This window comes from Sciurus vulgaris (assembly GCF_902686455.1).
Source record: "Sciurus vulgaris genome assembly, chromosome: 15".
NCBI lineage: Eukaryota > Metazoa > Chordata > Mammalia > Rodentia > Sciuridae > Sciurus > Sciurus vulgaris.
In genome coordinates, this window is record NC_136476.1 from 79,988,966 (window position 1) to 80,015,273 (window position 26,308).

Sequence of the window (26,308 nt, forward strand, 5' to 3'; positions counted from 1 at the left end):
CTTAAAAGTCTATATCTAGCCAAGGAGTACCAGTCTCCAAATTTGAAACTTATGTCATTGAGCTAAACAAAGAAAACAAATGATACTAACCTATGAGCACTTATAAAATAACTAAAGCCATTTTTTGTTCCTACTATTAATTTTAATTACTCCAAGTTCAATACATGAAATGCTTGTAAGAGCAACCATTGACCAAAGTAAAGAGAACTAAATTCATAACAATAATATCTAATAAGTGGGCTCCATATGCAATGACAGAATAAAGGCTACATTTATCTCTGTACACACATATACATATATGTACATACATATACACACCCTCCTCAAACACATGTACATATATACATTCTCAGAGAAAGAAACATGGAAAGATAAACACCAAAATGTTACAGTAGTTTTCTGTAAGTAGTAAAATAGCAGATTTATATTTTCTTTCCTTCCATTCTTTTTAATTTATTCTTGCTTTATCTACATTTCCTGAATTTTTGTTACAAACATATTACCCATGCAATTTTTTAAAGTTACACCAAAAAAAAAATCACGTTGCTCAAAAATTTTCAGATATAGTAAGAAACTATGTTTAAAGGAATAGACCCAGATGGTAACTATGCTATTTTAAGTTTCTTTGCACAAAACTTTCTCTCACTGGGTAATTCAGAACACAGGACCACAAAGGTTATCTATCTAGACACAAAATTTTAGAACAATAATTTTTTTAAGAGCTATGGCCTCAAGTATATTCCAAACAATACTTTTCAGTCCTTTAGACATTGTTTAAAGAAAAAAAACCTCACTAAATGAAAAGGTCCTATAATCTTCAAATTGTGTAGTTTAAATCCAAAGGACTTAATCCTATGGCAATTTAAAACAAAATAAAAATTTAACTCTTCCTGGTAAAAGATGAAGCCAGAGATAGAATGGGAAGCCTTTAGAAGATTTTTAACAATTTTATTTTAGTTTGGAGATAAGATACAAAGCAAATCAGACCAGTCTCCTAGGTTCTTGAACTATAAAATCTCATTACAAAGACTCTCATTATACTGACTATCCAGTTATACTACTAATCACATTATGATCCTTGTGTTCATAAAGATGTATCAGATACATTGCTCTCTATATGAAGGCCGCACTACAAAGGTGTTATTTCTACTGTACTAGATATTCTATTCCATTATGCTTATCCTCATTTAAAGACTGTTAATAGAAAAAATTAAATGGATGTGCTTCAAAAACATACTTTGATTGTGTACAATATCCCTCATGTGAAAGGTTTTATAAAGTTGTCTTATTCCATGTCATCAGGGATGCTTTTATTTAAAAAATGCTTTTAAAAGTACACCAAATTGTATGTTTGAACTAAAAATGTAAGATGCCAAATAAAGCTGCAAAACATCTTCAATATTTCTCAAGATAGAAAATGGGATCCTGAATGTATAACACGGAATTTATTATAAAAAGTAGAGCAATATTAAAACTTCAGCACCATTTTATGAGTAAAATAGTTCCTTCCACTCCATTCGGTTTTCAGAATCCTGGAATTTTGAGATGGCAGAACCAAGTGGCCAATCTGAACTTTCACTATCATCATCAAAACCATCTTTACCCTAAGACAATTCCAGCATGTGTATCATCTTCTTCTAGTACTACTATAACTGATAGTTTCATGATTCATTTCAGATTCCAGGAAATGTTATAACTTCACTCCCTTTTTGGTTATACTGATTCTTGACTGCTTAAATAGCATTAAAAGGGAGGGGAAAAAGTTCACAGGCAATCCAAAAAGGATTTCCTAATGAACTGCAGACTGTAGCATACCTCAAAGTACAAAGTGAAAAGTGAAATTTGTGATAGATTTTCATGCTTAGTTTCTGTACATTTCCCCCTCTGAGGGAAACACCCAAATCTAGCACTAATATTTTCAATCTTACTTCAATGTTCTACTTTTTGTCTTTGGTTCCTAATTACTGCTTTTCGTCCCTTCTAAAAATTCATTTATCTCTTTCAGTAAAAAGAACAGTAATAATATGTTGAACAACTCTGAAATAAATTTTGTCATGTAAAAAATTAATTACGCATTCCGAACCTGGTCACTGTAGTCCTCCGGGAATTGCCTCTGCACCTCAGGATCTGTAAATAATTGACAGATAATATTAATTGGCTTTGGATTAGTGAGCAAGCAGAGGATCACACATTAATATTTGATCAGAAGATGATAGCAGCCCTGGCAGGGGATCCAAGGGGGGCAGCTGAGGCTGCTATGTTGATGAGCACAAGGAAGGGCTCGGCAAGGCACTCCCATTACCCTCCTCCAGAAATATAAAAAAGAAAAATTTTAAAGACCTGATGCTACTGTTAACTTTAGACTATTACCTAATGCAAAAATCTTGCCAGCTGCAAATTGCCCTCAATATATTTTTCCAGAGAAAATGATTCTTAAACCTGCTTGACTTTTCTTCTCTAATCAGCTGCCTCCTTTTCATTGTTACAGATGTTGGCTTGATAAACCTTAAGCACCAGCTTCAGACTGGGGAGAAAAGGAAAATGAGAGACTTCTTTCAAGGAAGAAATGCAAAACTCAGTGCTTTTAAAAAATAAAACATATCCTCCCCCAAGCACAAATGACCTCTTATGAAAAATGGATAAAAGTAGACCAAATTTTCTTCAACACACAACAAACACTTGTCAGTACAATCAAAATAGCATGATATGAGAACTGTTTAACATAATTCAACTTGCTACAGGTTTGAAAATACCTTTCCTGACCATCCAGAATGAAATTACTAAAAGGGTCACCTAATTCTTAAATCATCTTGGCAAGATAATCCAATTCTATGTCTGTAAATCAATACAGAAGTGTACTAATTAAAAGCTATTAGCACTCCATTTACTATTGATTATGAAATCATTAAATCTTTTCTAATAAAAAGATTTGGTTCTTCAAAACACATTAAGGGGAGTGATCAGAATAATATCTATGTGAGAAACCATGTATCAGTGCAAAAAGTTTATGGAAAAGCACAGTATATAAGGGTTTCCCATCTAACAGTGATCTCACAATGCATACTACTCACTTTTCACATCTAAAACACCAATTTACAACACTAATTTACTTTTCTGTGAAAGTGAATCCATGTAAAAGTTAAATGCTTCCAAATCACAATACAAAAGCACAGTTAATGGTTATTTGATGAAGAATCAAGAAAAAATGAAGGACCTGTTTACTTACTACATTTAAATTCTAGAATATATCAATTTTCAATTTTCATTACAGCCAACGGATGTTATTTTTTTTAATATCCAAGTCTAACAACGAAAGTAGGGAGATTCAAAAAGTCACACCAAAAATAGTTTCCCAAAATGGGTGGTACAAAAAAGTTGAATCTCTATGCAGACCATTTGGTTCTTGGGTGTCTTCTGGTTGACTTGAAGACTTGGGATCAATTTCTCTCTTTATACTCAACTTCAGCTATTAGCAAGGTACCTATGACATGTCTACTAGATTGAAACTAACACCCCGTGGAGTACCATTCAAGGCTGCCCTGGTGGGTCAGAAGAAGAAGCTAGGGCTTATCTTTAGCCAGAAGGACTGAAACCACACAAGGTTTCAGTTCCCATGAGAGAGGAAACTAGATAGTACTGACACTGTAGCAGGAAAAGTACAGAATGAGTATCCCTTACCTGAAAATGCTTTGGACCAGAAGTGTTAAGTTTTAGAAGTTTTTCTGATTTTTAGAATATTTGCATAGACTTCAGTGGTTGAGCATTCATAATCCAAATATCTGAAATCTGAAATTTAGAGCATTTCTGATTTCCAGATTACTGATGCTTAACCTGTACTCTACAAAGAAAAAATAGCTAGTAAGGTACAAAGAACACTCTGTTGCCCAAGAAACCTTTAAAAGTGTACCATGAGGAAGAGGGAGAAGGAAGGGACTTTAAAAAATTAGGGTTATAATTCCTAACATACACAAACAACTTAAAATTTGATCCAGAGACCAAAATATGCAGCTCTAAGTCATGAGGGACATAATAAAATAGAAGTTGGAAGAAACCACAAAATCAACTAAGGCTTATTCTTTTTCTTCCAATTGTCATGTGGGTAACACTTACTCTTCAACTAGAAAATTTCATTCAGATATGACTCCTATATAAATCTGTAATATCATGTTCTCTTTCTTGCAGTAGTTTGTGCTTCTTGGGAACCACAAAACAGAAATAAAACCAAAGGCTATTTTTCTATCACTATTTTGTGAAGGGATAAACATTAGGGACTAGCATTTGTGGTATATTCTTCAATTTTAAAAAAGTTTCTTATTCAAGGGTGGGAGAAGGTTCTTAAAACTAATCAACTCTGTTTAAAAGAAACTATATTCATATAAGACTTTTCACTTTAAAAATGTATTTTATTCACAGACATGCATAAGATAATTAAAAAACAGAAGAAATGGACAAAAAGAAAAATCTACCTATTTTAACACACTGAAGGAAAAGATGGCTATGGTATGCCAACATAAAGGCCTTCCAACCATATCATCCTAACCACTGCCTGACAGGGAATGTAAACACCACCAATTAAACTCCTTGAACTGTCCTAAGACCATCCCTCAAGTGAGAGTCCCAAATTTTAACAGAATAAAGTTCCAAGATAACATATGAGTGATTATTTACTACAATTCAAGCATAAAACTTTTGTTTAGTTCTCTTTAAGGCCCCTGAGGTTTACAAAAAGCAAAACTCATGGGTCCTTAATATTCTCTAAAACAATGCTTTTAAAAACTAAAGTCCAACCTACAAAGTTCCATTCAATTAGCTCAAAGATCCAGTCTGATAGTTAATAAAACTATGAAAGCCATTTTATAAAAATTAACAGAGACTGCAAAAAATTTATTTGAATTTTCTTAAAATCTCTATTTTGTACAGGAGGTTGAAATCTTGTTTCACATTGAGTTGATCACAATGCCATAATGTCACCAAAATATCGACATTGGGACATCTGAGTTAAAAAGGTCCAAATACAATCTGCTTTTCTCAAGCAACACAACACCCGCCTCACTAACAGTTTCAGCATGGCACATGTACAAAACCTAGCACCCTGCAGTTAAGCAAACCGCCTTTAAATTTTCTGTCTGGCAGCAATCCACTTGCGTGTCTGTATGTTTTTACAAGTACTCTATGTATTTCATTGCGTCAGCTGCATTTCTTTGAGTTTTAAATGGTCTGGGAACATTTTATGAAATGTTCTATATCTTTATATGGAAAATAACATACACTGGAAAACTGCATTGGTCTAATATTTATGTATCTATTTCTTTATCCACCATCCAATGCTATAATTGCTTATGTTCCAAAACACCTTCTCACATTCATATGCTCACCGCCAAATGCAGTGTCACCAAACAGCTAACTTTCAACACAAAAATCTGCAGATGAGAGTACTTCCATGGAAGAAAGTAACATAACAATTTGCTTAGGCAATTGGCAGTAAGAATAGAGTTATCAGCATATGTCAAGCTTTTTTCCTAAGAACTGTCTCTCTGACAGAAAATTAAGAACATAATGGAGTGGTACACAGAACACTATTCTTTCCTTACCCTCCTCTTAGCAACTTTCTCCTGATTTAAGTCATAGTTTCTTACAAATTTAAAAATCAATTTAATCATTTCCCAGGAAAATACTTTTCAACAGCAAATAAGGTATTTAAAATATCTTTCCAATAATATGTATCATATGATAGAGTCTACACATCTTTTACTAAACAGCCCTAAAAGAGGCAGTTGGCTCTTAAAGAGATTTCACATCATGTCAATGTGATGGGTCACTACCTCTCCCAGGATCACAGACATCCATGAGGCTGGCTGTCCCCACAGAAATGTGTGCACCACTCACCTGAGTACCACAAGAAGCATTCATATTTTAAACAAGACATTTCACAAGATAGGACTTTCAACAGCACAATCTCATTCAGGCAGAGAACATGACCATGCATAAAAAGCTACATCTTCACATCAGGAGTAAAAAAAAAAAAAAAAGATCTCCAGAACAAACATGTCTTGCTTCTTTTCTTTTTAAAAACAAAGGCTAATTTTCTTCCATCTCAATAGCCTAGGCTTTCTAGTCTTCTATACATACTTTTAAATCTTTAAGATATACCAGATTGCCACAGGATGTTTAATTAATAGAATAAGAGTTTGGGCAAGACTTACTGGAAAGGTACTATAAATTATTTTACACAGGCTCCAAAATCCTTGAGTTCTGCCTTAGGCTTAAAGTTCCTAGAAAACGTGGTAGACAGATCTTTTACAACAGAAATACAAAATAATTCATAAAAGCACCATAGTTACATACGAGGGCTCGTTTGCACATCAGTAACTAGTATGAATACACTCAAACACAAGACCAAATTATTTCCCCATTTCCCACTCTGTCACACCAATGACTCCACTTGAAGAGTTAAGGCATGACATATTTTTTAATTGATTTAAAAATACACTGACTTCGTTTGTATGAAATAAATAAGTAAGAGCTGCATATTGACCAAATGTCACTAACTTCTATAACTGGAGCTCCTTTAGGAAATTTAAGAGAAGCTACAAATGTAGCATTTAATACAGGAACCCACTCTGCTTTCACTTTTAACATGCCAAGTATCAAGGCAGAAAACATCACAGTTAATGCCTACTGAATTTGTCCAATCATTATTTCAAGGATATTTCAGTTCAAAAGAGACAAAATAGTAAACACCTTTAAATTCACAATTATAAAAATCTGCTCTTTAAAAAAGCAGAACTTTAACTTTAGCTATAAATGATATAATCTCATTGTTCAATTTCATGGAGTTTAAGGTACCACCTTCCTCTCTCCACAACCATAAATGTTAATCCAAGCTGTAATCAGATTTAATTTTCCAGATGAGAAGATGGGAATATGCTGCAAACAGGATAATAGACCACTCCACTGTTCTTTCATTAATGGCATTTTCCAATTTCACACACCAAAAATGTAGACTCACAAAATGGTCTAAGAAGTTGTGCCACCTTGTGAAGACCAGCTCAATCTTTCCCAAAACATATTCAGAAGTAACTTTCTTTTAATCTGCAAGGAAGAGTTTAAAAATTTTTGCATAATGCAGAATAAAGTTTCCTGGTAGTATGACTACTAACTGGACTTGGTTAAATAAAGAATTTCAAGGACACTGCTTATTAAACCTATTAAAGTTATAAAAAAAATTCAGCTTCATTTATATTATAAAATATCTGAATCATTAGTTCAGCATTTTAACTGAATACAATTATTCTAGTAAATTATACCTTTTATGATAGTTAAAATTTACTTATTTAAAAAACATTTTTAAGAGGAATGCTTCAAATGTTTTATGTAGTTAAAAGATCAACATGTTTTCCCTGATGATGAAACAAAAATCCTTTTTTTGTCTTTCAAACATTTCTAAATTAAAAATCACTATTTTTTTAAGTTACTAGTTTTAAAATTTCAAAGGAGTCTAACTCACCAATTAGGAAAAAAATCATTTTTAAGAACTTTAAATGAACATTTATTTGGTTTCGGTATACAAGTGGAATCTGTAATTTAAAAAAAAAATCTATTCCATGTATTAACTTTTTGCCATGAATTATGAAACTATAAGATAGAAAAACATTACATCATCCCAAATTTATTTTAAGATCATTTTTTATTTCTTCTTTTTAGATATTCATGACAGTAAAGTGTATTTTGACATTTTACATACACATGGAGCATAACTTATTCTAATTATGATGCATCATCCCAATTTTAAACTGCGATTCTGTTCTAGCAACACCCTAACCTTGGAATTTAAAATACAATTAAATACTATTTCAAAAGCAGCCAGCCTGATAATATAGAAACAGTTGACCATCTACATCTTAATAATAAAAGCACAAAGAGCTTACTGAAGGAAAGAGCAAAACCCACCTCAGTATGGCAAGCATGAGACCATTCACATGCCCGATTCCTCCTCCAACTAACGTATTCTGCCTTTCTGACATATCCTGCTCCAAAGTGACTATTTATGCATAAACAGCAGACACTGACCTATTGTTTTCAGTTGTTGGAGTTATGAATGTTGTACAGTTACCAATTAAGTGAATCAACAAGTCCTAAATGCATCAGCTGTTCTACAAATAATGAGTTCATTGACATTACAGAATAAAATCTAGAGTTTCATCTTTCCTTCTGGAGAATGCTGATGGATTTCAACTAGTAAATGCCACTGCCTACTAATACTTTGAAATTTTTTCATAACTAACTTTATCTACAAAAGGAATATCAATTTGATCCTTAGCCAAATTTACATCATGTACACCCCAAAATCAAAACATAAGTGAAATTCCAAAGAGGATTTTAAAATGAAAAAGAGAAGGTAACCATGTGCTAAAGGAGGGGCCGTGGAGGCAGGGGTCAAAAGAATATGTGTGCCTTGTCCCTATTGCATATCTTAGCTTTCAACTTTTATTACTATTTAAATTCTAATATTTAGGCACTTGTTAAATTAGTTAAGAATTTAGAACTAATCCCTAAATCATATCAGACTGATAGATAACACATAGATGAAGTCTGTATTTAATGGCTTTAATATCAGGCTTCATGTAATGTTTCTATGATCTAGGATTCATTTTAACCCATCTTTTCACTTTATTTTGCAGTACTGGGGATTGAAACCTGGGCCTTGGCCTGAAGCAGGTGGTCTATCACTGAGCTAGACCCCAGCTCTATTCTATCTTTCTGAATGAGCAACCTAAGTGTCACATCTTTATGCCAATGTGAATAATTACTTTAGAGTTAACCTAAATGACAGCTGTACCCTTTATGTATTACAAAGGTGACATCACTGCATATGGTCTTCATAAATAGATATATCACATCTGTCAAATTTGGTGAAAAGAGATGACTTAATTACTGATTCAAATATTAAGCTATGGATGGAGTACCCACTATGTGCCAGTGCTGTGATTGATACTGGCAAAATTTCTGCTTTTACCTTCATGAAAGCTATGCTATCAGGACCATTGTGACAACTTTATCACAAAGAAATCAAACTTGTCTAAAGTTATAAAATTTGTATTCAATCATAGTTCAAACACTCGATATGGCTGGCCCAAATGAATAAGCTACAGTCTCCTGTCCTCCAGGAGTTTGCAGTCTAACTAACCCTAATTAGAGAACACAGAGTTAAACAAGTCGTTACCATAGACTTGCTCAGCTCTGTGGCAGGGATTAACAGAGGGGCAGGTAGCCTTGCCCAGAGGGGAAAGAAGGCTTCAGGGAAGAAGTAGTAGAGAAGGAATATTAGACCAAAGTTCATTCCAGGATGTACTACACCTACTTCTGAAGGATATACAATATAAAAAGGAGGTTTTTTGTAGTGCCAGGTCCCATGTTTCTCTTATCTTTGCTTTCCACAAAATGGCTTGCCTGCTATTAATACCCAACAAATATCTGAAATATAACAGAAGAAAATAAACTCATTAAATATGCTGTTTCTCCAAGTGGATAAAAGGCCAATTTCAAATCATCCAATTGAAAACAAGCCTTTGAATGCTACAGGCTTCCTAAATTTCACATTGGCATGTAGTAAGCACACAACAAATACTAGTTGTTGTTTTATTATTAACCCCAATGGAGAAATAAGCAAACACTATAAATAAGATGCCTACAGACGTATAGGTGTGCCTCAAATTGGAAATATGGGTGTTCCTGAAATAAACTTTTATAAACCCAATTAAAATTTTCCCATTGCCTTCTATTACTCACTTAGAAATGTTATAACTTTATCAGAAACTGATTTTCCCTACATTGTCAGTGGTTCCCAAATCTTTAAGCTACAATTTATTTTTGCCTTCTGGCATCTGTTTGCTAATGATCTGTAAACATCAGATGCACTAGGGACTCTCCTAGATTTATAGAAACCCTGAGGTGAATATGTATAAACTGAAGGACCTTTCTGCTAATATTTTTGCTTTCTAAGTTTGCAGGCTGGGTTTCAGAAACAGAGGCCCAGTCAACAGTTTTGCAGTAACGACTTTACCTCTACCAGCTACCACTTGCTGAATGCCTCAGTATACCAGTCATTACCTTAGGTGGTTTAACTTACTTTATTTAATCACAACAACCCTAGTAGGTAAGGAGATGTATCACTATTTTTATAAATAAGAAAGTGAGGCTCACAAAAAGCAAATTCACAGTTAAGTAACAGAGCTGGGATTCGGCCTGGATCCATCAGATTCCAAAGAATCCAACACTGGCTTTCTTTTTTGGTTATATTTATTTATGTCCTCATGTTGATCTGTCTTCTAGTCATTATTGTGACTCAACAATAAGAATACATCTGGACAAATAACTAAAACATGTTGTCATGAAATAGGCCTTAGCAGATTATGAATGAGAGCTTTCCAATTCCTCTATTTAAATTCCTTTGCCAAGTTCAGGATATAAATAAAAATGACTACAAAGTAGCACTCAACTAGTGAATATGATATTTAGAAGATGAACTCATTAAAAACTCAGGATAGGGCTGGGGGTTTAGCTCAGTGGTAGAGTGCTTGCCTAGAATGTGTGAGGGACTGGGTTCTATCCTCATCACATAAAAATAAATAAAATAAAGGCACTGTGTCCAACTACAACAAAAAAAATTTAAATAAAAATAAAAAATATAAACAGAATAATTTGAAGGCTAGATGCTATTTTTGTATCGTCTATGAAAAAAATTAAACAGTAAATGAGAGAAAAAAATGTTTTCCTACTTAGGAAAATGTGTTTCCTAGTTCCTCTAAACCACACTGAGAACCCCAGTGCTAAGACCAACCTAGTGCATACAGTATAGATAAAAGCTGATATCTCCACAAGTGAAACACACTGTACCCGTCAAAGAAAAGATTTTCTTATACCAAAATTCTGCCTCTCTCTCCCGGGAATATTGCTGCCTGCCCCATCTGTACTATCAGAGAAGCAGTGCATATCCCAAATATCACTTATTTTTTTGTGTGTGACTTATTATGACAAATAGTGACATAAATTTACTATTTCAACTAATTTTAAGTGCATGGTACTGTGACATTAAGTAATTCACACTGTTATACAACAATCACCACCAGTCTATCTCCAGAACCTGTCATCTTCCTCAACTGAGACTTTAAACCCATTAAATGCCACCTCTTCATTATTTCCTCCTCCCAGCTGCTGGCAAACACCATCTGTGTTCTGTTTCTATATAATTTACTACTCTAGGTACCTCATCAAAGTAGAGTCATACAGCATTTGTCCATTTGTGACTGACTTATATCACTTGCATAATGTCTTCAAGGTTCCTCCATGTTGCAACATGTGTCAGAATGTTGTTCCTTTTTTAAAGTTGAATAATATGTATATGCTACACTGTTTATCCATTATGCCATCAATGCATACTTGGGTGACTTTCAGCTTTCACCTATTGTTTATGGGTCTGCTAAGAATATGGGCATACATATATCTGTCCAAGTTCCTGTTTCCACTTCTTTTGGGTATATGCCACTAGTGGAATTGTTGGTTCACATGATAATTCTACATTAAAAATTTAGAGGACCTATACCACTTTTCATGCTTCAAGACCTTTATGTTATAAAGCCATCATAATGGTCTAGAGTCCTTAACCTCACCATTAATAGCAACCTATCCAATTTTATCTCCATGTCAATTATTAATCTCCAAGTCTAATTAGTTGAATCAATTTCACTTTCCCACAAAACTTGACATATTCTTGTTATCTTTCTCCTCTTACCAGCATCCCAATCAGACCTTTTTAAAAGATGTGCTTAGGCATCACAATTTATACATGTGGGCAACTGTAGTCTTATATGAATTAACATCCAATCACACTAGTACTTTTTTAAAAATTAAAAGATCTTCCAAACAAAAACTAAACAAAGAAATCATAGAACTCAATAACACAATAACTTAGACTTAACAGACATATATAGAATATTCCATCCATCAATGAGCAAATTCACTTTCTTCTCAGCAGCACATGGAACCTTCTCTAAAATAGACCATATGTTATGCCACAAAGCAATCCTTAGTAAAAGCAAAAAAATAGAGATACTATCTTGTGTTCTATCAGATCATAATGGAATGAAATTAGAAATCAATGACAAAATAAAAAATAAAAATTTTTATTTTTATTATTATTTTTATTTTTTATTTATTTTATTTTTATTATTATTTATTATTATTATTATTATTATTATTTATTTTTATTTTTATTTATTTTTACTCCAACACCTGGAAACTAAATAATATGCTATTGAATGAAGCATGGATAACAGAAAACATCAAGGAGGAGATAATGACGATGCAACATATGAAAATCTCTGGGACACTATGAAAGAGTACTAAGAGGAAAATTCATTGCACGTAGCACATTCAAGAAAAGAATAAAAAGTCGACAACTAAATGACCTAACATTACAGCTCAAAGCCCTAGAAAAAGAAGAACAGAACACCACCAAAAGTAGTAGAAGACTGGAAATGATGAAAATCAAAGCTAAAAATCAATGAAACTGAAACAAAAGAAACAATTCAAAAAATTGACAAAACAAAAAGTTGGTTCTTTGAAAAAGTAAACAAAATAGACAAACCCTTAGCCACACTAACATAGAGAAGAGAAAAAACTCAGATTATGAAAATTCGTGATGAAAAAGGAAACATCACAACAGACGCCACTGAAATACATAATGAGAAGCTACTTTGAAAATCTATATTCCAACAGAATAGAAAATACCAAAGACACAGACAAATTTCTAGAGACATGTGATCCTCCCAAACTGAACCAGGAGGACATACACAATTTAAACAGATCAATATCAAGCAATGAAATAGAAGAAGTTATCAAAAGCCTACCAACCAAGAAAAGCCCAGGACCAGATGGATTCTCAGCTGAGTTCTACAAGACCTTCAAAGAACAACTCATTCCAATACTTCTCAAAGTATTCCAGGAAATAGAAAAGGAGGGAACCCTACCAAACTCATTCTATGAAGCTAATATCACTCTCATACCCAAACAAGGCAAAGACACATCAAGGAAAGAAAATTTTAGACCAATATCCTTGATGAATATAGACGCAAAGATCCTTAACAAAATACTGGCAAACTGTATCCAAAAACATATAAAGAAGATAGTGCACCACGATCAAGTGGGGTTCATCCCGGGAATGCAAGGTTGGTTTAACATCTGTAAATCAATAAATATAATCCATCATGTCAATAGACTTAAGGATAAGTATCATATGGTTATTTTCAATTAACTCAGAAAAAGCGATTGACAAAATACAACACCCCTTCATGCTCAAAACACTAGAAAAAAATAGGGATAGTAGGAACATACCTGAACATTGTAAAGGCTATTTATGCTAAGCCCGCAGCCAACATCATTCTTAATGGAGAACAACTGAAAGCATTCCCTTTAAAAACTGGAACAAGACAGGGATGCCTTCTTTCACCACTTCTATTCAACATTGTCCTTGAAATACTAGCCAGAACAATTAGACAGACTAAAGAAATTAAAGGGATATGAATAGGAAAAGAGGAACTCAAAGCTGTCACTATTTGCTGATGACATGATTCTATATTTAGAGAATTCAAAAATCTCCTTCAGAAAACTTCCAGACCTCATCAATGAATTCAGCAAAATAGCAGGCTATAAAATCAACACACATAAATCTAAAGCATTTTTATATGTAAGCGACGAAACGGCTGAAAGGGAAATGAGGAAAACAACTCCATTTGCAATACCCTCAAAAAAAAACAAAATACTTGGGACTCAATCTAATCAAAGAGGTGAAAGATCTCTACAATGAAAACTACAAAACATTGAAGAAAGAAATTGAGGAAGACCTTATAAGATGGAAAGATCTCCCATGTTCTTGAAAAGGCAGAATTAATATTATTAAAATGGCCATACTTCCAAAGGCGCTATATAGATTTAATGCAATTCCAATTAAAATCCCCATGACAGTTCTCCTAGAAACAGAAAAAGCAATATGAAATTTGTCTGGAAGAACAAAAGACCCAGAATAGCCAAAGCAATCCTGGGCAGGAAGAGTGATGCAAGAGGTATCACCATACCAGACCTTAAACTCTACTACAGAGCAATAGTAAAACAGCATGGTACTGGCACCAAAATAGACAGGTAGATCAATGGTACAGGATAGAAGACAGGGAGACATAGCCACATAAGTACAGTAACCTCACACTAGACAAAGGAGCCAAAAACTTACAATGGAGAAAAGATAGCCTCTTCAACAAAAGGTGCTTGGAAAACTGGAAATCCATATGCAGTAAAATAAAAGTAAACCCCTGTCTCTCACCCTGTACAAAACTCAACTCAAAATGGATCAAGGATCTAGGAATTAGACCTGAGATCCTTTGCCAAATAGAAGAAAAAGTAGGCCCAAATCTCTATCACATTGGCTTAGGACCAGACTTCCTTAACAAGACCCCCTTAGTGCAAGAAATAAAAGCAAGAATCAATAAATGGGATAGATTCAAACTAAAAAGTTTTTTCTCATCACAGGAAACAATCAATAACGTAAAAAGAGAGCCTACAGAGTGGGAAAAAATCGTTTGCACACACACTTCAGACAGAGTACTCATCTCCAAAGTTTATAAAAAACTTAAAAAACTTTACACCCAAAATACAAAGAACCCAATCAATAAATGGGCTAAGGAAATGGGCAGACACTTCACAGAAGAAGATACACAGGTGACCAACAAATAAATGAAAAAGTGCTCATCATCCCGAGTAATTAGAGAAATGCAAATTAAAACCACCCGAAGATTTCATCTAACTCCAATCAGAATGGCTATTATCAAGAACACAAGCAATAATAAGTGTTAGCGTGGATGTGGGGAAAAAGGCACGCTCTTACATTTCTGGTGGAGGTGCAAACTGGTTCAGCCACTCGTATGGAGATTCCTCAGAAAGCTTGGAATGGACCCACCATTCGACCCAGTTATCCCACTCCTCGGTTTATACCCAAAGGACTGAAAATCAGCATACTAGTGATGCAGCCACATCAATGTTCATAGCAGCTCAATTCACAATAGCTAGATTGTGGAACCAACCTAGATGCCCTTCAACTGACGAATGGATAAAGAAACTGTGGTATATAAACACAATGGAATATTACTCAGCCATAAAGAAGAATAAAATTATGGCATTTACTGGTAAATGGATGAAGTTGGAAAATATCATGCTAAGTGAAATAGACCAAGCCCAAAAAACCAAAGGTCAAATGTTTTCTCTGATAAGTGCATGACAATATATAATGAGGTGGCATGGAAGGAGAAGAGAAGAATGAAGGAACTTTAGATGGTGTAGAAGAAAAAGGGGTGGAAGTGGATAGGGATGGGAAAAACAATAGAATGAAACAGACAGTATTATCCTATATATATATATATAGGGTATATAATTCATGTAATTATATATATATATAATTACATGAATAGTGTGAATCTACATTGTATACAACCATAGAAATGAAAAGTTGTACCCCATTTGTGTACAATGAATCAAAACGTGTCTGTAAAAATAAAAAAAATTTTAATTAAAAAAATAAAAATTGTCTTCTGTATGCCAAATGTTTTACTGTACCTCTTTACATCACTCTTCTTCTTTACAGAATGTGTAAAATGCATATAGATATCATATGCATGTCATTTTATTAAATTATCATTTTATTCTCTCCTAAACAAATAAGTAAAAGCAACAACAACAGCAACAAAAAGCTGTTTCATTTCCTTCTATTCACTATAAAATCATTTGTTACACTGCCTGATAGTGCTAATACAGCAACAAGAAGAAGTCACTAGTGTTATGAAGTGTGTGTAAATTTCAAGAGAAGATGTGAAGTTTTCTTGCTCATTTTAGAGTCATCAAAAACTTTTTCAGCTAGAGAGTTCAGAATGTTTTGTACATTTTCTCATGTAAGATTATTTCAGCATTTTGAAGGTCTGAAAAAAAAAAGACAAAGGACCCTGTCCTCCATCAAAAGTGAAATGAATTTAAAGGAGGTTGCCAAAGGAACCACATGACATGGCACCCTCACACACACTCCCTCCAACCTATGGTGCTTGCTTTCTGGCACTTATGGTCAACCAGCAGCAAATTCTCAGCCTCTCCTACATAAATTCCCTTCTCATTCTTACATTCTTACTGGGACCCAATACTGGCTTCCTTTGGAGCCCCCTCGAGTGGTGATGTTTCTTCTCTGTGCTCCTCCCCCTGACCTGGAAGTGGAATAGGTAGCCTCTTTTCCTTGTTGCTACTTCCAGTCCATCCTCTCTTCCTCTTCTCCAAAACCTCAGATTTTAACCTCGGGCCATCAGACCATTTCCTCTCCCAGCTCTGCTTTGCTGTCATCTACTAATCCCAAGGTTACTCCTCATTCCTTGAATGGTGTGGATCCCAGCACGCTCAAGACTCACTCAACACTCCTCTTACTGCGTCTTACTGGTTTTTACTATTCACATAAATGATCCTTCCAAATCCCTAAACTCTTCATTCTTTGGCATCCTACCCTCAACAATCCAATCCTGTACCCAACCTCAACTCCCATAGTCAAACACTAAACTTTAATGTTACTCATACTGACGGCCCCCTCAGTAATCACAATTTCAAGCATCTCAGGCTCCAGTCATGACCTCTCCCAGTTGCTTGCTGATTCATTCTCCATAATGCTCTGCTCTCTCAGCCCCACAGGGATACACACTCTATCAGCCTTTCCATTGCTTCGTCTATCTCCAATCTACACTGTCCTCCTTGCCCAGCATGCGTTCTACTGTCATAGCTGTTCCTGATATATATCCTCAGCTCCCTCGTGCCTCTCACTTTTCATCTTCATTTGGTCGACCCCCAATCCTTGTTAAATCCAAATGTTCACCTGCACCCCTGTAGCGACTGTGGCTGCACAAAAACAACTATGCTGACAACCTCACTTTAAATTCAGGATTACCAACTTGAAGTGGGGTTTAATACAACTCAGCTAACTATACCACAGTTTCCTGTCCTCGCTTATCCTCTAGCTCCTTTCAGTCACTATTTCATATTTTCTCCTCTCCCCGCAAACCTCCAATGCTCTCCATCCTCATGTGCTATTATCTTATTTGTCATTCCACTGGGAAAACACGGTAATCAGAAGAGAACTCTTACAGGCCCCTTTCTACCATCTGTACCTACCCAGCCCTTCTCCCCATACTCTGCCTTCATCCTACTATGAGAATAACTGGCTGTGCCCTTCACAAAGGCTACTCATCCATTTGTGAAGGAGGATCCCATCCCCTCTTAACAACTCTGACATAGCTCCACTATTCTCCCTTTAATTTTACTTCTCTATTGGATCTTTCTCATCAGTATACAAACTTTAGAAATACAAAGCCATTATTTCTGCAAATTATTTTTAAAGGTCATGCTCCCTCTCCAGTAGCTACCACCCCATCTCTTTTTCTCTTTCTAGCTATGTTCCTCAAAGGAGTGCCCATGCTCACTACCACCAGTTATCCCCCCCCCCACTCTCTTGGACCCAAGCCAACCAAACTTTCATCCCATCAGTTCTCTGAAACCACTTGTATACTGGTGGTCATCAATGACGTTTTTTGGTGACTGCTAACACCAGTTATCAACCTTCAGTTGACCTGAAAGCATCATCTCATACCTGTGATTGCTTCTACTTCCTCACATCACTTCCTATGGTTTTCTGAGCATCCACTCCCCTGCCCCACTGGATTCTCCTCAGGTTCCTTGCTGACCACTTCCTATTAAAGTGCCCAGAGCTCAGGTCTTGGACTTCTTCACTTTTTTTCTTCTTGATGCCTTCCTTTGCTCATCTCTTTTCATCTTATCACTTCAAATTCAAATATGCTCTGCCAAGTTGAAATTTATTTCTCAGACCTCCTCCAACTCCAGACTCATTTACCTAACTACGTACTCAACATCTCCACTTGACACCTCAAATTTAACGTGTATAAAACTGAACTCCTGATCTTCCTCTTACATCTCAGATCCAATGTGGCAGGTAATCCTGTCGATTAAATCTTTCAAACACATTCCAATGCTGGCCATTTATCTCCATCCACACCACTACCACCTGGTGTATGCCACTATATGTTTTCCGCCTCAGTTACTACAATTGCCTCCTAACATGTTTCCCTGCTTCTGCCTCCAATTTCTTACAGTCTGTCCTCAAAAGAACAGTCAGAGGAATCCTATAAAACTCATGTCAGGTCCTCTTGAAAAGCGTCCTTCCTTCCTCAGCACCTCCCTGACTCACTCTTCCTACCACTCTTTTCTGCTAACTCTATCCCAGCCTTGGCAGTCACAGGCACTAGCTACGCCTCAAACACACACGCCACGCTTCTATTCATGTCCTTTGCCTTGCTGTTTACTCAGTCAGCTAAGTAGCAAGGAAAGTTCTCTCAGAACCTTATTTATAAGTTAACTTTCCGATGTGATCTTCCTCAACCACCTTTACCATTATAATTTTCCTGTTCCCTTTTCCTGTGCCATTTTTCTCAAGGCATTTAACCATCCAACATACTGCATACTTAACTTATTTTTCTCCTACTAGGATGTTGGCTTTATGAAAACAAGCACTTTTGCCTGTTTGTTCACTCTGATATCCCCAGTACCTACCTGAAATAGAGTCTAGCGTATAACTGTCAAGTGAAAGAAAGAAGGCCCGACCAAAGAACGGAAGCAACCAATACTCTTTTAGGCCAATAATTTGACAGCAGATCTCAAATACATTAAGAATGTTCATAATAATTTCACATCTCAAAGTCTATACCAAGAAAGTAATCTGAAAGGCAAATAACTTTTTAAATGCTTGTTTCAAGCATTGCTTCAAAAATTAAAAAGGAACAATAAACTCAAGTGACACAATATTAAGATTAGGTGGTTTCTGTAATAACATGGGGAAATACTAACGTCACTGCATTATGAAGAATTAACTCAAAATAGAATGGAAAAATTTAGAACTGGGAGAGTAGTCTGGTGGGAGAGTACTTGCCTCGCATACATAAGGCCCTGAGTTAGAGCCCGAGCACTGAAGAAAAAGAGGATTTGTCACACTGCAATAGTAGTCAGTATTTTTTTAAAATGTTTTACAACAAAATTAAAAGTTAACCCACTAAAATGTTTAGACATAAATCTTTGAGTTATGGAATTATATGTGACTTTCCTTATTTTCTACATTTTTAACAAGGTTGATAATTTTTTTTTTTTAATTTGTAAATAAAGAAATATGGGGCTGGGGTTGTGGCTCAGTGGTAGAGTGCTCACCTAGCATGTGTGAGGCCCTGAGTTCAATCCTCAGCACCACATAAAAATAAAATAAAGGTATTGTGTCTACTTACAACTAAAACAAAATATTTTTAAAAATAAATAAATGTGCTCCTGGGAAATCATATTTAAATGATCTGTGGGCAGGGGTCGTAGCTCAGTGGTGGAGTGCTTGCCTCATACATGTGAGGCACTGGGTTCCATCCTCAACATCACATAAAAATAAATAAATAAAAGGTCTATGTCCAACTACAACTAAAAATATTTTTAAAAAATAAAAATGACTGCAACAGTTTATAGTGCCCCCACCCACTTCTTTCAGGAATCCACGTGACTGCTTCAACTCACACCGACAGCTTTCCTCCCTAAGCGTCCATAATAGTCACTGTACTGGCAGCTGTGTAGATCACTCAGCATCTGATTGTGTATCTAATCCTTTAGAATCTTAGACTATGACTTCTCTCATCAGACAAGTAAACTAACTGCTCCCAAGACCAGAACCCATGTCTCCTCACCATTGTGCTTTTTCCATGGATGAAGGGCCCGCATTCCAGCACAGCACCCAGCAGAGTGAGCTGCCTTCCATTCGTACTCACTCGAATGGAATTCTACTCTGAATTGCTCTTACTAAATTCTCCAGGATAGCTTGATTCAGGTATGCTTCTGGCCAAGTCTTCTCCAAAAGACTTTATAAAATGCCTATTTCATTTATGAAATACCTATTTTTGTCACGTTACATAATAGGCATAGACCAAGTGATATCACTCAAGTTTCACAACTCTTCAAGATAGATATTGTCATCCCCAGATGACTAGAAGGGATAAAATCATTCACACATACTCATACCCATGTATGATGTAAAAGAGAAGATTCAGCTCCTCAGACTTAACTCTAAAACATATAGTCTTAATCACGTGGTTCTAAAGAAGAAGTTATCAAATTTATGCATGTATCCAAATCACCTATTGGGCTAGATTCAGTTTCTGGTTCAGGACATCTGGGGTGGTACTCCAATAACTTGAATCACTAACAATTTCTCAGTTGATGCTGATGCTGCTGATCTGGGAACCACACTTTGAGAACTGTTATACAGTCTTGATAAAATGCTAGCAATGGGGTTCCACTATCAGAGTTCCTAAGAAAAGGTGAGCCATCTTCAATTCTATCCTAGTCTCAGCTCAGAAACTATACAGCAGTCAAAGTTCTCACCTGTTCTCCAACCCACCAGCAGATTCAGTGCCCTTCCTATGTGGTGATCAAAAGCACTCTGTAGATTGGCTCAAATTTATTACAACCACCTTCTGTGGGCCCTCTAGCACTATAGAGGCCTGAAGGCCAAAAACTATTTCCCAAAGGCCCCTGCAACTAGAATACTGGGTTGATTTAGGTTCTGCCCATCAGATTCACCTGGTAAGCCCTGAAATCAGCACAGGGAAGTGGAGAGTCAGAAGGCAGCATGAAAAGCCCATTTTTCCAAAATAGAACCAGTAGCAACAGCATTATGGTTTCTAATACCTTCAACTGGACCACAACTAGTACACATTCTGTGCACACGTCTGCCCGAGTACTTATCACACTGGACTAGAATCTTCCATTCATTTGCTATTCTTCTCTACCTAACCCTGACTTTCTTGACAGTAGAATCCCTTTTATTTTTCTTCCTACCCTTTACACCTAGAATAACATCAGACTTACAGCACACAATTGTTTTATAATGACTATCGTAATTGTCTATATTTAAAAGACTTGATACGTACACTAAAATGTTGGAATGGGAATCAGCAGGCCTTGAATCTGCCACCATATATCTTAAATAAGTCTCTGAACTTCAGGTCTCTTACATGTAAACTGAAAGTGTTAAATAAATGAGTTTTCTCATTTATTATTCTATGATGTAAAATGTATTATTCTATGATCTAAAATCCTGACACGATGCACTGTGTTGGTAAAACACCCAAGTCTAAGTATCATTTAAAGGAAAATGGCCTTGCTGGGCGCTGTGGCACATGCCTGCAATTTCAGTGGCTCGGGAATCTAAGATAGGAGGATGATGAGTTCAAAGCCAGCCTCAGCAAAAGCAAGGTGCTAAGCAACTCAGTGAGACCCTGTTTCTAAATAAAATACCAAATAGGGCTGGGGATGTGGCTCAGTGGTTGAGTGCCTCTGAGTTCAATCCCAGGTACCCCCCACCAGAAAAAGAAAAATGACCTAGAAGAAAGCATTTCTTTCTCATGTTCCCTGTGGCCAAACACTCTGTAGACCATCAGGCTTCTCACATAGACGGAAAATTTTAAAGTCCTTTCAATGACTCCCAAGTGCTGGAACTACAACAGGCTCATGCCACCACATTCAGCAAAATCCATTTTTCTTTCTTTTCTTTTTTAGTGCTGGGCACTGAACTCAGGATCTTGCTCAAACTAGGGAAATGCTCTGTCACTAAGCAATATCCCCAGCCCTTTAACTTGTTTGTTTTTTTTTAAACTCACAATTATATTTTTGAGATCTTATTCATGTTGTTTCTGGTAAACTGGATCAATTCATTTTAATTGCTATGTAATTCTTCAATTATGAGTAGGTGATAATTTATCCATTCTCCCTACTGATATCATTTAGGTTTTCAGAATTTTTATTAAGAAATATATTAAAAGATGCTATGAACATTCTTGACTATGTCTCCTTGTGAACAGTGGAGAATTTCTCAAAAATGTATCCTTGATGTCATGGCTGCACCTGTGGCCTGAGCACCTTCCACTTCACTAGGTATTGCCAAAGCACCTAAGAGTTTCACCCACATTCTTAGCAATACATGACATTATTCAACTTTTAAAAACTTCTGCCACTCTCATGTGTGAAATAGTAGCTCATGATTTTAATTTGTATTTCCTTAATTTTTAGTGATATAACTTTTTCATGATTATTAACCATTTGGATTGTGTCTTTTGTGACCTCAGTGGTCTAATTTTTCAGCCATTCTTTAAAATTTATATCCTTCAAGTTCGTTATGTATTCTGGATCCAAAGCACTGCAAAAATTCTTCCAACCTGATAATTTTCTTTTTATTCTGTTCAGTTTGTTTTGCCATACCAAAGTTTCAAATTTTAGTGTAGCTGTAATCCCAGTGGCTCAGGAGGCTGAGGCAGGAGGATCACAAGTTAAAGGCCAGTCTCAGCAATTCAGTGGGGCCCAAAGCAAAAAATAAATAAGGCTGGGGATGTAGCTCAGTAGTTAAGTGCCCTGGGTTCAATTCCTGGTACCAAAAAAAGGAAAAGAAAAACTTTAGTATAGTCAAACCAAGTTTTTCCATCAGAGTTTGTGTTTTTTAAAATATCTTATTCATGAAATCATTTCCCACCTTAACCTCTAAAAATATTCTTATATTTTCTTTTGTTCTTTAATCCAGAGTTGTAATTTATTTTTACGAAGGCTGTGAGCAGGTCATTTTCTTCAAATGGATATCAACTGTCTCTCAAATAACAGAACTGCCTGGTCATACTTAGCCTTTTATTCCCAACTCCTAAGGACATCTTCCAAATTCCTCTTCAAAAAAAACAAACAAGCCATCCAAGATGGCAGACCAGAGGGTGACTGCATATCCAGTGGCTCCAGAACCCAGGATTCAAGAAGGGGAGGCATTGAGAGACTCAGACTAAAACAGAACCACGGGGTGAGTCTCCCCCACCCGGTGAAGCTCCCCCAGGCGACAGGCCTGGATTCCGGCGGATTATTAGAGTAGGGCAGGGCAGCTAGAGTCTCCCCCAGGCAGACCTGAGCACTCCGGCAGTGGGCTCCTCCCACAGGGCCGGATTCTCCAGCTTCACTGAGCAGGCCCCCCAGTGAGAGCCTTTCTGCACACAACCAGGTCCAAGTTCCTGAGCCACCACACAGGGTGAGCTCCAGCCCGCCCACAGGTTGGCTTCAGAGACCAGGACAGGGCAGCCAGGGACTTCCCCAAGCAGCCCGGCTCCCTCCGGTGGGAAGTGCCTTTCTAGGCTAGCTTCTCAGAGCAGACCACCCAGTGAGAGCCTTTCTACACAGAGCCAGCCACAAGTCCCCAAGCCAGCGGAGACCTCCGACCCGCAAGCAGCTTCTGGGACCAGGACAGGGAAGCCAGAGACCTCTCCAGGCGGTCCTGCCCCCCTCCGGCCACAGGTTTCTTCCACGGGGCGATCCAAGATGGTGGACTAGAGGGTGACTGCATCTCCAGTAGCTCCAGAACCCAGGATTCAAGAAAGGGAGGCATTGAGAGACTCGGACTAAAATAGAACCACGGGGTGAGTCTCTCCCACCTGGTGAAGCTCGGCAGGGCGGCAGGCCTGGATTCCGGTGGCTTATTAGAGTAGGGCAGGGCAGCTACAGTCTTCTCCAGGCAGACCTGGGCACTCCGGCGGTGGGCTCCTCCCACACGGCCAGCTTCTCAGAGCAGGCTCCCCAGTGAGAGCCTTTCCACACAGAGCCAGCTCCAAGCCCTGGAACCAGTAGCAGGCTAGGGACAGCTTTCTTCGGAAGCACTGCATTATCAAGTTCCTCCAAGACTTCAGGCTACTGAAGGCTGGGAGGTGATACACTGGAAATCTACAGGGACACTATAAGCCAATAGAGGAAAGCTGTAATATCACAGAGTCCCACTGACATCTGACCAATATGAAAAAACAAGGGAAGAAAATGTCCCAAACAAACCTAGATAATATATCAATAAAACCCAATGACAGCACAGCGGAAGAACTGTCAGAAAGGGAGCTCAGAATGTACATAATTAAAACAATCAGGGCTGGGGTTGTGGCTCAGTGGCAGAGCACTTGCCTAGCATGTATGAGGCCCTGGGTTCGATTCTCAGCACCACATAATAAAATAAAGGTTTTGTGTTTACCTACAACTAAAAATATTTAAAAAAAAACAATCAGGGAAGCAAATGAGGAGATGAAAGAGCAAATGCAGGCATTAAATGATCACACCACTCAACAGTTAAAAGGGCAAATACGGGAAGCAAGAGATCATTTCAATAAAGAGTTAGAGATAACTGAAAAAAAAAAAAAAAAAAAAAAAAAAAAAAAACAGAAATCCTTGAAATGAAGGAAACAATAAACCAAGTTAAAAACTCCATAGAAAGCGTAACCAATAGGATAGAACACCTGGAAGACAGAACCTCAGATATTGAAGACAAAATATTTAATCTTGAAAACAAAGTTGAACAAACAGAAAACATGGTAAGAAATCATGAACAGAATCTACAAGAATTATGGGATATCATGAAAAGGCCAAATTTAAGAATTATTGGGATTGAGGAAAGCTTAGAGAAACAAACCAAAGGAATGAACAATCTATTCAATGAAATAATATCAGAAAAGTTCCCAAATCTGAAGAATGAAATGGAAAACCAAGTACAAGAGGCTTATAGGACTCCAAATATACAAAATTACAACAGACCCACACCAAGGCAAATTATTAAGAAAATACCTAACATACAAAATAAAGACAGAGTTTTAAAGGTCACAAGAGAAAAGAATCAAATTACATTCAGGGGGAAACGAATAAGAATATCAGCAGATTTTTCATTCCAGACCCTAAAAGCTAGAAGGGCCTGGAACAACATTTACCAAGCCCTGAAAGAAAACAGATGCCAACCAAGAATCTTATACCCAGCAAAACTTACTTTCAGATTTGACGATGAAATAAGATCCTTCCATGATAAACAAAAGCTAAAGGACTTTACAAAAAGAAAGCCGGCATTACAGAACATTCTCAGCAAAATATTCCATGAGGAAGAGATGAAAAACAACGATGCAAATCAGCAACGGGAGGAACTAGCCTAAAGGAATAGCCAAATAAAGGAGAAACCAAATCATGTCAAAAAAACAAAAATGAGTCAAATGACTGGGAATACAAGTCATAACACAATAATAACCCTGAATGTTAATGGCCTGAACTCATCAATCAAAAGACATAGACTGGCAGATTGGATTAAAAAGAAAAATCCAACAACATGCTGCCTGCAAGAGACTCATCTCATAGAGATACCCATAGACTAAAGGTGAAAGGATGGGAAAAAACATACCATGCACACAGACACAGCAAAAAAGCTAGAGTATCCATCCTCATTTCAGATAATGTGGACTTCAAGCCAAAACTAGTCAGAAGGGATAAAGGACATTACATACTGCTTAAGGGTAGCATAAATCAGCAAGACGTAACAATCATAAATATCTATGCCCCGAACATTGGCTCATCCATGTACATCAAACAAATCCTTATCAATTCCAGAAATCAAATAGACCACAACACAATAATACTAGGCGATTTTAACACACCTCTCACCACTGGATAGATCTTCCAAACAAAAATTGAACAAAGAAACCACAGATCTTGATAACACAATCAACAATTTAGACTTAACCGACTTATATAGAATATACCATCCAACAAAGAACTGATATACCTTCTTTTCAGCAGCACATGGATCCTTCTCTAAAATAGACCATGTTTTATGCCACAAAGCTACTGTTAGCAAATACAAGAAGATAGAGATACTACCTTGTACTCTATCAGATCATAATGGATTGAAATTAGAAATAAATGACAGAAAAAAAAAAAACAAAGTTCTTCAATACCTGGAGATTAAATAATGCACTATTATATGACGAATGGATAACAGAAGACATCAGGAGGGAAATTAAAAAATTCTTAGAAGTAAACAAGAACAAAGACACATCATATCAAAACCTCTGGGACACTATGAAAGCAGTACTTAGAGGAAGATTTATTTCATGGGGCGCATTCAACAAAAGAAGTAGAAATCAACAAATAAACGACTTAACACTACAGCTCAAAGCCCTAGAAAAAGAAGAGCAGACCAACACCAAAAGTAATAGAAGACAGGAAATAGTTAAAATCAGAGCCAAAATCAACAAAATTGAAACAAAAGAAACAATCGGAAAAAATTAACAAAATAAATAGTTGGTTCTTTCAA

The 26,308-nt window shown here is 36.5% G+C and overlaps 1 protein-coding gene and 1 long non-coding RNA gene across 18 annotated transcripts in view; one reads left to right on the plus strand and one right to left on the minus strand.

Moving 5' to 3' along the window:
• LOC306645778 overlaps positions 1-26,308 on the plus strand; it is a 548,414-nt gene that overhangs the window by 461,803 nt on the left and 60,303 nt on the right. The window lies entirely within an intron of this gene.
• Positions 1-26,308, minus strand: part of DENND1A (DENN domain containing 1A) — a 512,257-nt gene that overhangs the window by 368,327 nt on the left and 117,622 nt on the right. For 12 of the 17 annotated variants that reach the window (XM_079113747.1, XM_079113755.1, XM_079113748.1 and 9 more), the window contains one exon: positions 2,084-2,127. The exons of the other annotated variants lie outside the window; for them this stretch is intronic. In XM_079113747.1, coding sequence (XP_078969873.1) covers positions 2,084-2,127 — 44 coding nt within the window. The remainder of the gene's footprint in view (positions 1-2,083; positions 2,128-26,308) is intronic. 17 annotated transcript variants of the gene reach the window in all.